The sequence below is a fragment of the Colias croceus genome, chromosome 18 (genome assembly GCF_905220415.1).
Source record: "Colias croceus chromosome 18, ilColCroc2.1".
In the NCBI taxonomy this organism is placed as follows: domain Eukaryota; kingdom Metazoa; phylum Arthropoda; class Insecta; order Lepidoptera; family Pieridae; genus Colias; species Colias croceus.
Genome location: NC_059554.1, coordinates 5,112,051 through 5,126,964, shown reverse-complemented (window position 1 = coordinate 5,126,964; position 14,914 = coordinate 5,112,051). Strand labels below are relative to the sequence as shown.

Genomic DNA, 14,914 nt, shown 5'->3' with positions numbered 1-14,914 from the left:
TTGAGTATTAGGATGAGTAACATATGGATAGTTGGAAAAAAAGCATGGAAATAAAAAAAAAATATTTAGTAATAAATTAACATTATAATATAAAATACTGTTTTTCGTTATGTTATACATCAAGGTTGTCATGTAACATTCTGTCTTATCCAATCCATGTAGTTTGAAACTCTGGTATAAATACTGGGAACGCCTTCTTTTCCGCATTTTCTTAGGCCAGAGCTCGTTATGCCAAATAGATACCAGTTAGAAGAGAAATCCTCTCGGACTTCCCTCATCAAAGGACCACCGGAATCTCCACCACAAGTGTCTTTATCCTTTTCGCCACCCGCGCAAATTATTTGTTGTTCTGACTCAGAGTGCAGCCAAGAAGACAAAACACTCTGACAAACGCTAAATTTCACACCTCTCAATGTTACCTTGCGTTTTACTGCAGAATTTGATTCTAAAAAACACAAATATATTATTGTTGGATGAAATATTATACTGTTATTGGACGAAACCTCTTAAAACCAAGGTTTGTAGCGAAGCTATTTATATTTATTTATTAATTCTTTATTGCTTGCTATTGAAAGTTACAATAAAACTTAACCTAGGAATACATTCAAACAAATGGCGGTCTTATCGCTATGCAGCGATTTCTTCCAGACAACCAGACGTACGGAGAGAAATTAAATTAAAGGAAAGGAGTTTAGTTTAGTTAGTTAAGTATTACCTAAGTACATATTTTTTTTGTAAAAATTGACCTTTTAAGGTATAATTTTGTACAAAAATTAGTTATTTTGCTATCAGATCTATCAAGCCCTAACATAATTAATTTTTCTCTTCTTCACATTCAAAGAATTCTTTGGCTTAGTAAATTATTGTAATAATATAATATGTATTATATATTTACATAGTAATAGTATATACAAAGTTTATAACTTACGATATTCTGTTAATCCCCATCCTGCAGCTACATAATCGACGTCAAACGAATAATCTTGCCTTGCAATGTAAGGAGTTGTTGGTAAGCATATTGGCCTGATTGTTTCTACAATAATAAGAAAAATACATATGTCAATTTTGTGATACGTTATTTAGATATTTTTATATTATAATATAAACTATCGCAAGCTCAAAATAAGTAAAAAAATGTTACCTGTAAAGTTAACGGGCTTGGCGAGCTTTATTATTCCTATGTCGTGGGTTCGGTTTCTTATATTGAACTTAGGGTGAGGTATAACAGATTCGATGTCGACATCGATAGTATCGTTACTGCATATACCATCGTAGCAATCCATGTCTGTAGTTTGATCCCATTCTCCTAAACGCACGGAAACCCTATGTTACGAAATAATCATTATTAATATTAAATAAATATATTTAAAGCATATTTATATATATACTAGGTTTCCGCCCGCGGCTTCGCCCGCGCAGTCAAAGAAAAACCCGCATAGTTCCCGTTCCCGTGGGATTTTCGGGATTGCGTCATTTTCCCGGGATAAAAAGTAGCCTATATCCTTTCTCGGGTATCAAAATATCTCCATACCAAATTTCATGAAAATTGGTTCAGTAGTTTAGGCGTGATTGAGTAACAGACAGACAGACAGAGTTACTTTCGCATTTATAATATTAGTATGTATACTCACACATTATTTAGTAAACAATGTGCAGCAGTCAACACATGACGATCCGTTATTAGACTTCCTGCACATGCATATTGTTCCTTATCATCAGGTTCTGGAAATAAATAATAAAAATATTAACGATATTTTATCTCGTATGTATGCAAATGCAAGAAACCCTGAAACTGTTTTACCAAATCTATTAATTATTTCGCTACGTTACCGAAAATAAGACATCTACCTATGTTTTATGCAATCTGTGCCAGAAATAGCTAATTTCTCTATAATTTAATGCGCTGCTTAAAAATCTTCCTTACCTTTTTTAATTTTGATTCGTACGATCCAAGGAAATTCTCCAATCTTGGTAAAATCGCCGCCCACAATTCTGTCTTCAAAATCAAACTCATGTTTACCACATACAGTCCTGTCAGGATAAACCGGACTTTGTGTTACTTTAATAATCTCTTTTTTGGCGTCAATCTTATATTCAGCTTCAGGAGCCGATCGTGTCGTAATTTCAATTTTTGGAGTAACAGGCGGGTCGATTGTCTTGTCTTCTTCGAATACTATCCTGTCTGATGTTGGACAGCACATCTGGAATGAATTCAATTTAAAATAATATACCTAAACATTATGAAGGACAAAATTTTGAATTAGGTACGGATTGTTACGATCTAACTCAAATACTACTTGATCATTAGAAAGCTAAATCATCCATAGAAAATATATAAGAGCTAGCGCGCACGAGCAACTTTGTCTCCGCAACTATTTTGTCTCTCCCACCCATGGGCTAGTATGAAAGTGCGCGCACGTAGCGACGCAACTCCCCATACAAATTGATGGGAGAGACAAAATAGTTGCGGAGACAAAGTTGCTCGTGCGCGCCGGCTCTTAGTATTGTTCAAACCTTTGGTGTTTTTTTTTCATAGCCGCAGAACATTTCTCTTAACATTCCTATATCGCCTATATTGTATACAGCTACAGCAAAGGGACAGGCTGTTAGAAGTTTGCACGTTCCATTGTAGTGTCTGTGGCGACATGGCTCCTCCAAACCATCTTCTGAAAATAATAAAGGTTTAATAATAATTATACGTTGGTACCTACATTATTCCAATTTACTAATCTTCGTTTGGGCTTATAAAATACTTAAATAAAAGTTGAATGTGCTAGTTCAAACGATATCACTTTTAACAAATATTTTGATTAGGTAACTTATGTTAAAAACTAGTATACAAATTCAAAACAAAAAAGACTACTGATTTCATTTGCAGTTTTCATTAATTAATAATTATATTTTGTGGTATTTTTTTAATTTAATGTTTAGGTATTTTTAACCGACTTCAAAAAAAAGAGGAGGTTATCAATTCGGCCGGTATGTTTTTATTTATGTACCTATGTACACCGATTACTCCGAGGTTTCTGAACCGATTTACGTGATTCTTTTTTTGTTCGATGCGGGATGTTGTCAAATTGGTCCCATAAAAATTTTATTCGGATAGGCCCAGTAGTTTTTATTTTATGAGCATTTTTGTCTGTAGGTATTTGTAAATTTTGCAAGTGCAGCGATCTAGATAAGTAAAAATAATATATAGCAAATTTAAAGAGAATTAATTATCGTAAATTTAAGTAGTAAAATAGATGAAAGTTTAAATTAACTATTCATATCTAATATTTTATGAACAAAATAAAGTAAAGACAGTTAAAATGGTGATTTGGACTATCTAATAGAATTTAGCTCCACCATTGTATAAACATCGGGTATACTTAATCTCTTGAACGGCTAAGCTAAAATTCATGGAAATAGACATTTATAGGCTAGCATAGCTAGTTTTCATAGAATACTTTTAATACCGGGATTCCCACTTGTCGTAGGTACCTACTAGGTAGGTACCTAATAGGTTTAAATAACAATAAAAACTTAAACCCAAATTATTGTTATTTTTTACTATTCACGATTCTACAAATAATAAACTTCGATAAAATAAAGAAAAATACACAATATATTGGTGTACTTCAATTATTAATACTAGTTATTTGAATACTACTCCAAAGTCCTTGAAACTATTGCTAAAATATAATCACAGGCGCAATAATTTATTTTGCATAACCATAACTATAAACTACCTTATAGTTTTTCATTTATTTTGTAAACAAAATAACATTTTTTACGATATACATTATTGCTTTTATCTTAGAAGCTACGATAATAGTAAATACTAGATAAATTATTAGCAAAATAGTAATATGCAAAAAAGAGCTTTATTACATGTAAAGGAAAACCACCAGTCTGGTAAAACAAGTATATGAATAAAACTAAATTAACTTTAATAAAATGAATTGGACGTACCACATGTAGCTCCGGCAAGGATGACTAGAAAAACCCAGTATATGGAACGAGTCCTGATCATGTTTATCTTATTGTGTCGATATCGATAATGTTTTGTTTTATTATATTTGTTTTTGTACAGTTATTATTATACAACACTCCGTCTCGTTGTTGATCGCGGCGCGGACTAACGAATGACTGTCAGCTCTCACTACTGACTGTCAAAGGCATAGAGGTCTGTATATATGATTAAACAGTACAAACACAGGCGCGTATGTGACTCCGAGACTGCAGTATATACGCAACCGGGAAAACCCGAATTTTCACCTGGTTTATGCATTGAACCAAATATCAATTTGCATCATGTAGCACATTAGGAATACTATCTTATTCATAAATAGGCATCTCATGATACAAATAGTTGATAATATCTTGCTTCCGTAATTTTTATGCATATAACTAGGCATGCATACTACTACATATTTTAGGAATGTATTTTTTTATATTAAATTCAGTCAAAAGTGATATAAATTGACATCCATGGCCATTCTAAAAGGTCACCAACCACATTAAAAAAATCACGCATACAGTTCTCTATTACAATAGTTATAGCTTAAAATAATAAATAAGAATTTCATGCTTTGTATCATCAAAGCATCAAATCGAATCTAGAGCCCGATTCTCATTTTTTTTAATGGTTTTATTTTATTTTTACAACAATAGAGAATTTATGCCGAAATTAAATAAAAAGGAATTTTGGAAATTTAAAACTTAATTAAACTGTGTTTTTAATTTTAAGATACCATTTTACAAAATAAATTATACTTTAAATTAGGCAAATACTAGCTTTTCACCCGCAGCTCCGCTCGCATTAGTCAAAGGAAAACCCGCATAGTTTCCGTTCCCGTGGGCTGTTCGGGATAAATATGCTATGTGTTAATCCACAGAACTATATTAATCCAAGTTATTAATCCATTAAAGGCCGGCAAAGCACCTGTAACTCTCCTTGTGTTACAAGTGTTTATGGGCGGTGGTGACCACTTAACATCAGGTGGCCCACCTGCTCCTTTGCTTGCTCTGACATGAAAAAAAAAGTTTCCCCCTTAGATGTGTACAAGCCAAATTCCATGGAAATCGGGTAACAAACAAACAAGCGTGCGTTGTGTGGCAAGCGATTTTTCAGAAAAAGTTTTCTTTATTTTCAAAAATAATGAAAGGTTTTCTTTAAGTAACATGTTCTATCTACAGTATAAAGATTAGTTTCCCTTCAGGGAGCAGTTTATAAAATTCAATTCTATGTTTATATAACGATAAAAATATTTATTTAATCCTAAAGCCACCGCACCGTGCACCGGCCACCGCCAAAAAGGAAATGATAATACACACTATTTGAAAAAACAGGTTACGAAAATCTTCATATATATTGGTACCTATTTTATAATTCTGAATATGATATGGTTTTGCCCAGAACGTCACTCCTAACAATCTTAATGTACATTGGAGATTGTAAGAAATTGGTCTATTCATGTTTATCGATGACGGATGAGTGTATAATGTGTAATACAAGAATGACTCATCAAGAAAGTACGTGTTCTCAAATCTCAGCTGATAATATAATACGGTGCAGTCACTCACTATAAAAGTTATTTTCTATTTACTTGTCAGTTGTCACTGTTCCATATAATTTGATATGGCATATAGGCAATGCGATTTATAAAATCGACACATCCCACTTTAATAATTGTTTATTGTATGTGTTTTATAAGGTAGGTATCAGCATTTGACATAAGTTCCCAATAGTGTCGGAAGTTGACAACAGTCAACACCCTATACATTATTATGTAATAGATCAAAATATAATTCACATGGCTTTAGCAGCATAGGTAGACATGAAAATACATAGGTACATATCTAAATGATGATAATTTATAATTCCGCCCCCTTATTTATATAACATGACGTTATTTCAATAAACACAATTAAAAAGTCACATGTTTCACTGTAACATAACTAAATATGTACATAATTTTAAGAAATTACAACATTAAGTAGTTAACTACCTACGTTACGAAAGTGTTATATCTCATTAAACTGTAAAATCCAACTACTATACTATACCCTCACTTTGTGTAGGTAGGTAGTGTGTCAATAAAGTTCAGTTGAACTCGATAACCAAAATAAGTGAAATCATTTTTAAAAAATTTAAGGGATTTTATTTTCTGTTGGAAAAGTGAAACTTAAACGACCACCACTGTACAGTGTACCTACATATTTTGACGTTGTAGGGAGGGGTCGAAAATAATTCAGTATTGAGTAAGAAAAGGTTTATTTTAATTAAAATGGAAATAAAATCTGGATCACACTATGATAACACAAACAACATAACTACCTAACTTAAAACCTCAATAGGTTTAATTATTATATTATATCACTGTATATAAGGTATAAACTGTAAAGTTATTTAGTAAATACTATTTTATATATAAAAATGTTATATTATATGCATTTTATATTTAATATATTTACGTCTAAAAATCTGAATATAGTTCATAAATTATTTCTATGAAATCTCCAAACAAGCCCCTCTATTTGCGATAGACACAAATCTACGACGGATTACCCTGAGGTTTTTACAGTACGGAAATCAGAAAGAGATTGTTTGCAGTTCGCTATTATCATAATATTATAAATAATAGTTATATAAAGGATTAAAAATCAAGTCAAATCTACCTTGGCTTTAAAAATGTCCATAAAAATTAAAAAATATATAAGGAACCATTTCATCGGCATTGTAGCCGTTTCTGTAATCTATACTAATATTATAAAGCTGAAGAGTTTGTTTGTTTGAACGCGCTAATCTCAGGAACTACTGTTCCGATTTGAAAAATTATTTCGGTGTTAGATAGCTCTTTTATCGAGGAAGGCTATATCACGCTAAGATCAATAGGAGCGGAGCAATGCGGGTATAACCGCTGCAGAGCACAGATTCAGATCTAATTTTAGAATCTACTAATAATAATTAATGGGTCCATGGTGATAGGAACATCTGGTAAAGTATACATATCATAACCATAAATTAAATTAAATAATTATTAGAGCAGATAATAAGTATCTACTTATATTACAATTAAAACACATGATTGCTATATTACGAACAATGAAGTATATTATCTAAAATCCATTTGATAAAATGTGCAACAGACGCGTAGACTGCAGGTTTTCTGATGCCACAAATTGTTGGCCCAAATGATACGACACCCATTAAATGACTTTTCGGTCCCTCTGGAGTATCAAAAACCTGTAATTTTTATACATTTTATAAAATCGTGTCTGTTTGTACCGCCCGCGGCTTCGCCCGCTTTGTCTAAGACCTAATAAATTATAATATACTAAAACCTTCCTCTCGAATCACTCTATCTATTAAAAAAAACCGCATCAAAATCCGTTGCGTAGTTTTAAAGATATAAGCATACAAAGGGATATAGGGACATAGGGACAGAGGCAGCGACTTTGTTATATATCTACTATGTAGTGATGATATGGAAGGTAGATTGAACTACCTTTAATAAGATCAAGAATAAGCCATACTTTCTTAAGAAAGTTCCTATATTCGAGCAAGCTTTTAGCAAGTAAAACGTAAATTTGGTGATTCAATTTCGCGTGAAAAAATAAATAATTATGGGAAATATCTTCTCACGTCTCCATAATAATTTAAAAATTTTATTACAAGGGTCGATATACAAACCAACAAAAGGTACGGAAGTAATAAAATTTCACAAGTAATTTATTATTAACCTTCATGAGAGGTCCTCCTGAGTCACCTCCACACGCGTCCTTGTTCAGTTGCGCACCCGCACATATTTCTGATTTTGACAATTTAAATCCTTTGCTAAACGCCCCACAAGTTTCAGGTTTTACGATTGGAACCTTCAAAAATATATTAATTATTATTATTATAAATTTATATATCAAAACTTGTTTTAATAAATAAAATATGTCAATTGAGTTAAAATATCTATAATGGTGATAAGAGAAATTAAACAGGCATCTGTCTAGTCGTATTTGGGAACGTAGGCGTAAAAAATATCTTCCATTAAAAAATACATTCTCATAATATCTACTGGTAAAATCCTCTTATCTTCGTCATTGCCATTTTAAAATAACGTGAATAGGTAGGTAATTAAATTAAATATTTGCGATTTAAACAGATTAATTTGAAGACGTCATCATCATTCTCGTCAAAATTTGAAGACGCGTAAAGGAAAATGTTTTTCAATATCAACAATGTGATGTTTTGTTTTTAGCTGTTTCTTAGAAAGCCTGTATCAACAATGTGCCGTAATATATAAACGATTTAATCATCTGAAAGTCCCGTATTTGTGCTAAATATAAATTTAATTTAATTTTAGTAATATACTAGCTTACCACCCGCGGCTTCGCCCGCTTTCTCTAAAATGATTTGAGATTTAAACTATCCTATCTCAAGTTGGATCGAACTGCACATGGTGTGCGAATTTTATTATAATCGGGTGGTTTAGGAGTTCATTGAAGACCAACATTGTGACACGGGACAGGTTCTTTTTGGGGGAATTATTAAAAAATTAAAAATATAATGATCATAATCGGGTTACTACGGGCAGGGTTACTTAGTCTTATTTATTTGTGTGTGTTATAATATATCGTAGGTATATTTTCCTAGGTGGGTACTGGTCGAACGTCTGAAGTATATTTTGATGAATTTAATTTATTGCTTACTAATGTCTGTGTCAGCGTCGGCATGATTATCGCCGTGCGGTTACACCATATGTGTTCAAAAATAGTGTTATTACTTATTACTTATTATTATATAACGCAGGCTGCATTACTCACTGATTTAATACGTAGTACTATTATATTATATTCAGTGGTAATACTAATAATAGGGGGCCTAGTCATTGGTGGTCATCAAACGATTTATTTTTAAGTCATCCCTAGACGATAATGCATTAAGATATGTATGAATGATCGTATCGATGATTGAATTGAATGACATGCAAATTGAATGCAAACTACGTGCCGGCAGCTGATTGATGAAACTATTTTATTCTATTTTCTATCTTGCAAGTTAAACTGACATGCAGCAATTGCAGTATGATCGTTTGAATCGGTTGTCGTCATGCAAAAGCTTAGGCCTTAGAACGTTCAAGCACGCATCCAAGTCAGAATGACCATTCACGTAAATGCATGTCATGCCTGCATTTCCGTCTAGGCATAGTATTTATACTATAGTCTAGGGACTACTTTAGAAAAAGTCTAGCTTGGAAATCAGTAAGAGTGATGATTACCGAAACGAACTGCAATATTTTAGCTCGTTCCTCTGTAGTCATGTTCATTTTACCCCAACCAGCAACTGTAAGCAACTCGCCAATTTTGAGATCAGATAGCTGCTCTCTACGTGGCAAACATATTGGCGAAACATAATCTGTAATTATAATAAAACAGTTTATTTTATATTTTCATAAGATACGAATTATGTGAACTAGTTACAAAATACCATCATAGTCGACTTAAATTTAACATTACTTATCTATACTAGGTAATATTATAAAGCTGAAGAGTTTGTTTGTTTGTTTGAACGCGCTAATCTCGGGAACTACTGGTCCGATTTGAAAAAATCTTTCGGTGTTAGATAGATTATCGAGGAAGGCTATATATCACCACGCTAAGACCAACAGGAGCGGAGCAATGCGGGTGAAACCGCGGGGAACAGCTAGTTTATGAAATATGATATTATACTTTCATATTTTATTGATTTATGTAACCACACACATCAATATTAGGTATATAATTGAATGCGGGTAGTCTGTATATTATATAATCTCTGTAATATAGTATGATATTACAGATTCTTTTGACGGTGACCATTTTGTAAATATGTACAGATTAAAATCTATCGTTTAGGTACATTTAAATATGTATATGGAGAAACGATCGGATATAATAAAGGGCCAAACTTGGGCCAAAATATTACCATTTAATTCGACTGGCTTGTCAAGAAGAATGATGCCAATGTCGTTGTGAAAAGGTGGTTTATTGAAATTCGGGTGTATTTTCTTTATCTTTACTTTTCTGTCTTGAAACGGCGGCGCACACACATGCAGTTGACAATCTGGATCTGTCTCTGTATTGTGCTCACCCATACGAATTGCAGATCTGTCAAAAGTTTAATTGTCATCTCAAATCCAGTAGTACATGCTGTTAATCTTCTGATGAATAGTTGAGTAACATGTGAGTGTTCAAAGAACGGAGAGCAGAGTTTATATTGACATTTAGAGATTCACGATGAGAAGCTTTTTTGCAAATGTACTTAACTGACCTGGTGAAAAAAACTGGAACTACGTGCCGCCAACAGTAAAATCGACATCAGTGACACCGTCACCGGGTCAGTTAAGTTTGTGGCACTATACTTAAGTACATTTGCAAAAAAGCTTCTCATCGTGAATCTCTAAGATTTGTCATAATAATCAATACATGATTTGAATATCATCAATATAATCCTAACAATGATTAGGTACGTATTAAGATGTAATAACGCTATACGTAATGAGTAGCTCGGTTTTCCCATTATGTTTCCTGTACTTTGGTTTTAGCGACAAAATTAGCTTACGTGTGGTTTATCACGATAGTTTTGGCCTACGTTCATTCAATACCCATAACACCCATAATACATATTTATATTAATTTATTACTAATTATTAAATGGTCCTTGGTATAGTGGCTATGATAATGCGCTATAATGAGTGCGGTGTGGTCTGTGTGTCACATTGTTGTAATTAATTATTTTTAGTTTGTAATGATGGGTTGATTCATGAACTTTAATTTTAAAGTTGAGTATGAAGTGGAGTAGCAGAGGTAATTAAAAGTTTACAAATACATCGATATTGTTAACGTTTCTTCCTGCTAGACAGGAGCACAGTATTCCGACGTAGATATCTTAATAAAATTCGCAGTAAGTATTTATACACCAACCAGATAGGCAAACTTACATTTCATAACCTTCTCCCGAAGTCTGGATGCAATGGGCTGCCGTAAGAACATGACGGTCGGTTACCAGCGCTCCTCCGCACATCCAGTCCAAGTCTTCTTCGCCATCAACTGGTAAAATAAAAATAAAAAATATATACATATTATTTAATATAATGTTATATATTTTATGTATGTACTATGTATATTACGGTTATGTATGTAGATATTAATTGTGTACTAGGTAACTGTAATGAGTGAAAATTTTGAAAATTGAGATTCCCCTACTAATATTTCTGTACCCGTAGGGAAAACTATCCCTGTTTTTAATTTTGCCATGTGTACGATATTACGTTGGTCAGGAATTCAAGTTATTTTTTTTATGTCAATAGTTATGTGTTTCAAAATCTTTTATTAAAACTTACGGTAAAGCGGTAAATAAATGTTGTATATACCTACTAATAATATCTTATCTATTCATGAAGCTAATCATTAATTCATTATACATATAGGTACCTAGTACCAACCTATCAAAAAATATTTTTTTCTCGATTATTGTGAGAAACCTTATGAGAAACGGACAAACCGATTTTGACGGTTCTTTCGCAGTCAAATAGCTGATGTTTAAAAGGGTTGGTTACCTACTTAGGTATGCTTTCTTGCAAACCGCGAGATGAGGTAATGGGAAAATATCGTCATCTGGGTTATACGTATAAGCGGGCCATTTGGCGGGAAATTAAGTTAAAAGCCCAGATAAGATAAGTACGTGTGCTTGTGTGACAGAAATACACAGATACGTAATGCATTGCAGCTGCTGTATGAAGAGGTCGTCATTGTTATTGTTTTCAACCACAATATATTATCAACGAATTAACTCATAATTGTATTTAACGTTTTATCGTGTCAAAACCGCAATAATTGTATCATTTAAAACACGTTCACAACATAATAATGACAAATACCAAAAAATAATATATGTATTTATAAAAACTGAAAAATATTGTTCGGAATGTATTTATATTATTTTTTTATTATAAAGCTGAAGAGTTTGTTTGTTTGTGCGCGCTAATCTCAGGAACTACTGGTACTGGTCCGATCTTAAAAATTATTTTGGTGTTAGATACCCCGTTTATCGAGGAAGGCTATCATCACGCTAAGACCGACAGGAGCGGAGCAATGCGGGTGAAACCGCGGGGAACAGCTAGTATTTAGTATAATAATAATAATAAAGTGTTCATGCGTCAATTGATTGTACAGTAAATTACACTAATTATATATTTGGAAAATTTATAGGCACCTACCTACTACCTAAGTTTAATAATAAGTACTTCTCTACGTACCATGTATTCAGTATTTCTGAAAAGTACTTATTATGAGCTAACAGCTTATAATACTCATTACGCTGTATATTCTGAGTGTCACCGATTTTCTTCGAATCTTAAGAAATAATTATAATTAACAATCCTATCTTACAGTAAATGTCTCATTCATCTGTAGGTACGCTGCGCTATAATAATGAGGCAAAACTAAACGCAAAAAATCGTTATTCTTAAAATATTATAGCTGTTCTACTATTATAGTATTATCTAGCACATAATATATAGTATTATTTTATCTGTGATATTATATTATCTATGGCTGTACTTTTGTATCCAATGCGCACGATCCAAGGGAATTGCCCTAAAGCCGCGTTCATGCCGCCGATGATTCGATCTGAAGCGCTGAAACCACATTCGTATGTGTCCAATCTCTTCCAGGCTGCGTGATTCTTGATTTCTTTCCACGTCCATTGTTTATCTGTGGAAATATAACTGTACTTTAATCATCGATTGAATCCGTGTGACGAAGGGGTGAGAAATTCCTGTTCTTTGAATAAAGTGAGAGATGAGATTTTTTTAAGAATAGAAAAAAATCATTCACCAGGTGGGATTCGAACTCGCCTTAAATTATAAAAGGTTAAAAAGTAAAATATGTATACAAAAGTTGTAATATTGAAATGGCTACATTGAAATTGAGGATCTAAAATCTTAAATGTAAATAAATTATGTAGGTATATTAATTTAAAACCTACAAAAACACTCTCACTCTGTTGAAACGCTTCTTCTTCTCTATTACATTAAGGCGAAATAAAATTAATAAAACAAACAAAACAGTACTAATATAAAGTATTCATGATGACCATGATTTAAAAGGAAACAGATAACGAATTTTTGATGACTTCACTGATGACATTATTTATGAATATTTTACCTTAGTGGTGTAAATAAGAAAAGAATACCTAGCAAAATGTAAAGACTAAACCTAATTCCTACAAAATATTACTAGCAAATCTGCCAGTTGCAAAGTTACCTAGGTATCTTGAAATAACATTTGACTACATTAATCAACAATCAGAAAAGTAACAAAAAAAGTGTGTGCGTGTACTAGTGTACACACGTAAGAAATGAAACTGCTTTAAGACCTTATTTTTCAAAAAAATAATTTACTATATGCAACTTTACAGAAATACGTCGAATCACGCGTGGTAGGGATAAGAAAAAGATGGCGCGTAACGGAAAAATGTCACGCGTAACGAAAAAATGTTACTCATTTTTTTCCAACCCCGATAAATTTTCACTTTAATACTGTTCGACAAAAAATTGTGAAAAGGATTTGATTTTATCTTATCTTCCATATTTTTGAAGTGAAACTTCTTTATCGGGGTTGGACAAAAATTTAGTGTAACATTTTTGCGTTACGCCGTAGGCGTGACATTTTTGCGTTACGCGCCCACTTTTTCTTATCCCTAAGTTTCACTTCTTACGTGTGTTCTACTCTAGTACACGCACACATTTTTTTATAATGTATGTATTTATATAATATCTATGTATATTTATAAGCATATTATGATGTGAAAACTAACAATAAAATTACATTTTGAAACTTAAATGGGTACCTCTAGTCTTATTACATATTTAATTATTATAAATGACTTTAGGTATAGTCAATAATAATATGTCAATCTCATAAAAGGTATTATTAATTTATATTCTTACCAATTGCCTGCGATGATAATAGCATCAACAAAAACACTAAAGTTTTTTGCAACATTAGGTACTGAAAATAATTCAGAATTAGTTAAATAAGTACTTAAATTTAATTTATTAAATAAAAATAATATCCAGGGGGGTTGTGTTCACTCTGTTTGAAATAAAACACATGACTGTTGGCTGAAAACAGCATTTTTAATGCAAATAAATTTAAAGCAGTTAAAAGTGATTAGACATGGTTGCGATTCGACAGGCGTGTACATTACGATAGAGTAAATAATAATAATGTATGAATAAGTAGTTAAGGAGCAAGTTACATTAAAATTTTAATTTTCGTCTTTATTCTTACTTTATTTTTTTAATACTTAAACTCATTCATTTTTTCAATTTTCTCACTGATGTCGCTGCGAATTCTTTTTCTTAATCTCTTCATTTCTCAAGATTTGTTTAAAGAAAAATTTAACGTTTTGTCATACCACTAAACAACTTAAGTAAAAAAATGTCATTCATATAAACAAGACTTTTCGAGATCTTTGTTGATTTCGTGATATCCTGTGGTGATATCCCTTGGATTTCGTGAAATCTGGCCATAACATAAACTCGTGTAACATCCAAAAACTGCACCAGTCACACCATAGTCACACGAAGTCGAGGAGATCTTTCTTCTTCTTCAACAAACAAAACACAAAACTTACAATAAACATACAATAAGATTATCTGTACTGAAGTCTTATTTATAGAAGGCTGTTTTTCATTTAAAACTTCATCACATTCTTCTGCCCATCAAAAAGCTTTTTCTGATCGCGTCTTTTCATTTTCAACTCAATTGGCGCTCTTGACTTTAGTTCTAGAAAAATGGATAGTAGCTTTCACACCGGAGACTATTGACGTTTGGAACCCATAATTTTAGGAATATGCAAGTTATTTATCTGTATTTCTGCTCTTGGATT

General features: G+C 32.3%; 1 protein-coding gene across 1 annotated transcript; it reads right to left on the bottom strand.

Moving 5' to 3' along the window:
• Positions 1 to 64: 64 nt before the first annotated feature.
• LOC123699900 (CUB and peptidase domain-containing protein 2-like) lies at positions 65 to 14,094 on the bottom strand. The gene is made up of 13 exons (XM_045646948.1): positions 13,971 to 14,094; positions 12,580 to 12,732; positions 10,959 to 11,067; positions 9,944 to 10,125; positions 9,258 to 9,394; positions 7,729 to 7,860; positions 7,084 to 7,231; positions 2,515 to 2,663; positions 1,925 to 2,201; positions 1,632 to 1,722; positions 1,142 to 1,323; positions 929 to 1,033; positions 65 to 445 (listed from the first exon to the last, which is right to left on the bottom strand). The coding sequence occupies exons 1-13, from the start codon at positions 14,023 to 14,025 to the stop codon at positions 129 to 131; spliced, it is 2,037 nt and encodes a 678-aa protein (XP_045502904.1). The 5' UTR covers positions 14,026 to 14,094; the 3' UTR covers positions 65 to 128.
• Positions 14,095 to 14,914: the final 820 nt, after the last annotated feature.

Coding starts and splice junctions, on each gene's coding strand:
- LOC123699900 (XM_045646948.1), bottom strand. CDS start 14,025: ATGTTGCAAAAAACTTTAGTGTTTTTGTTGATGCTATTATCATCGCAG. Junction 11,068..12,579: donor CGTGCGCATTGGATACAAAA/GTACAGCCATAG, acceptor TTATTTTACCAG/TTGATGGCGAAGAAGACTTG. Junction 1,324..1,631: donor CATTGTTTACTAAATAATGT/GTGAGTATACAT, acceptor TTCGTAACATAG/GGTTTCCGTGCGTTTAGGAG.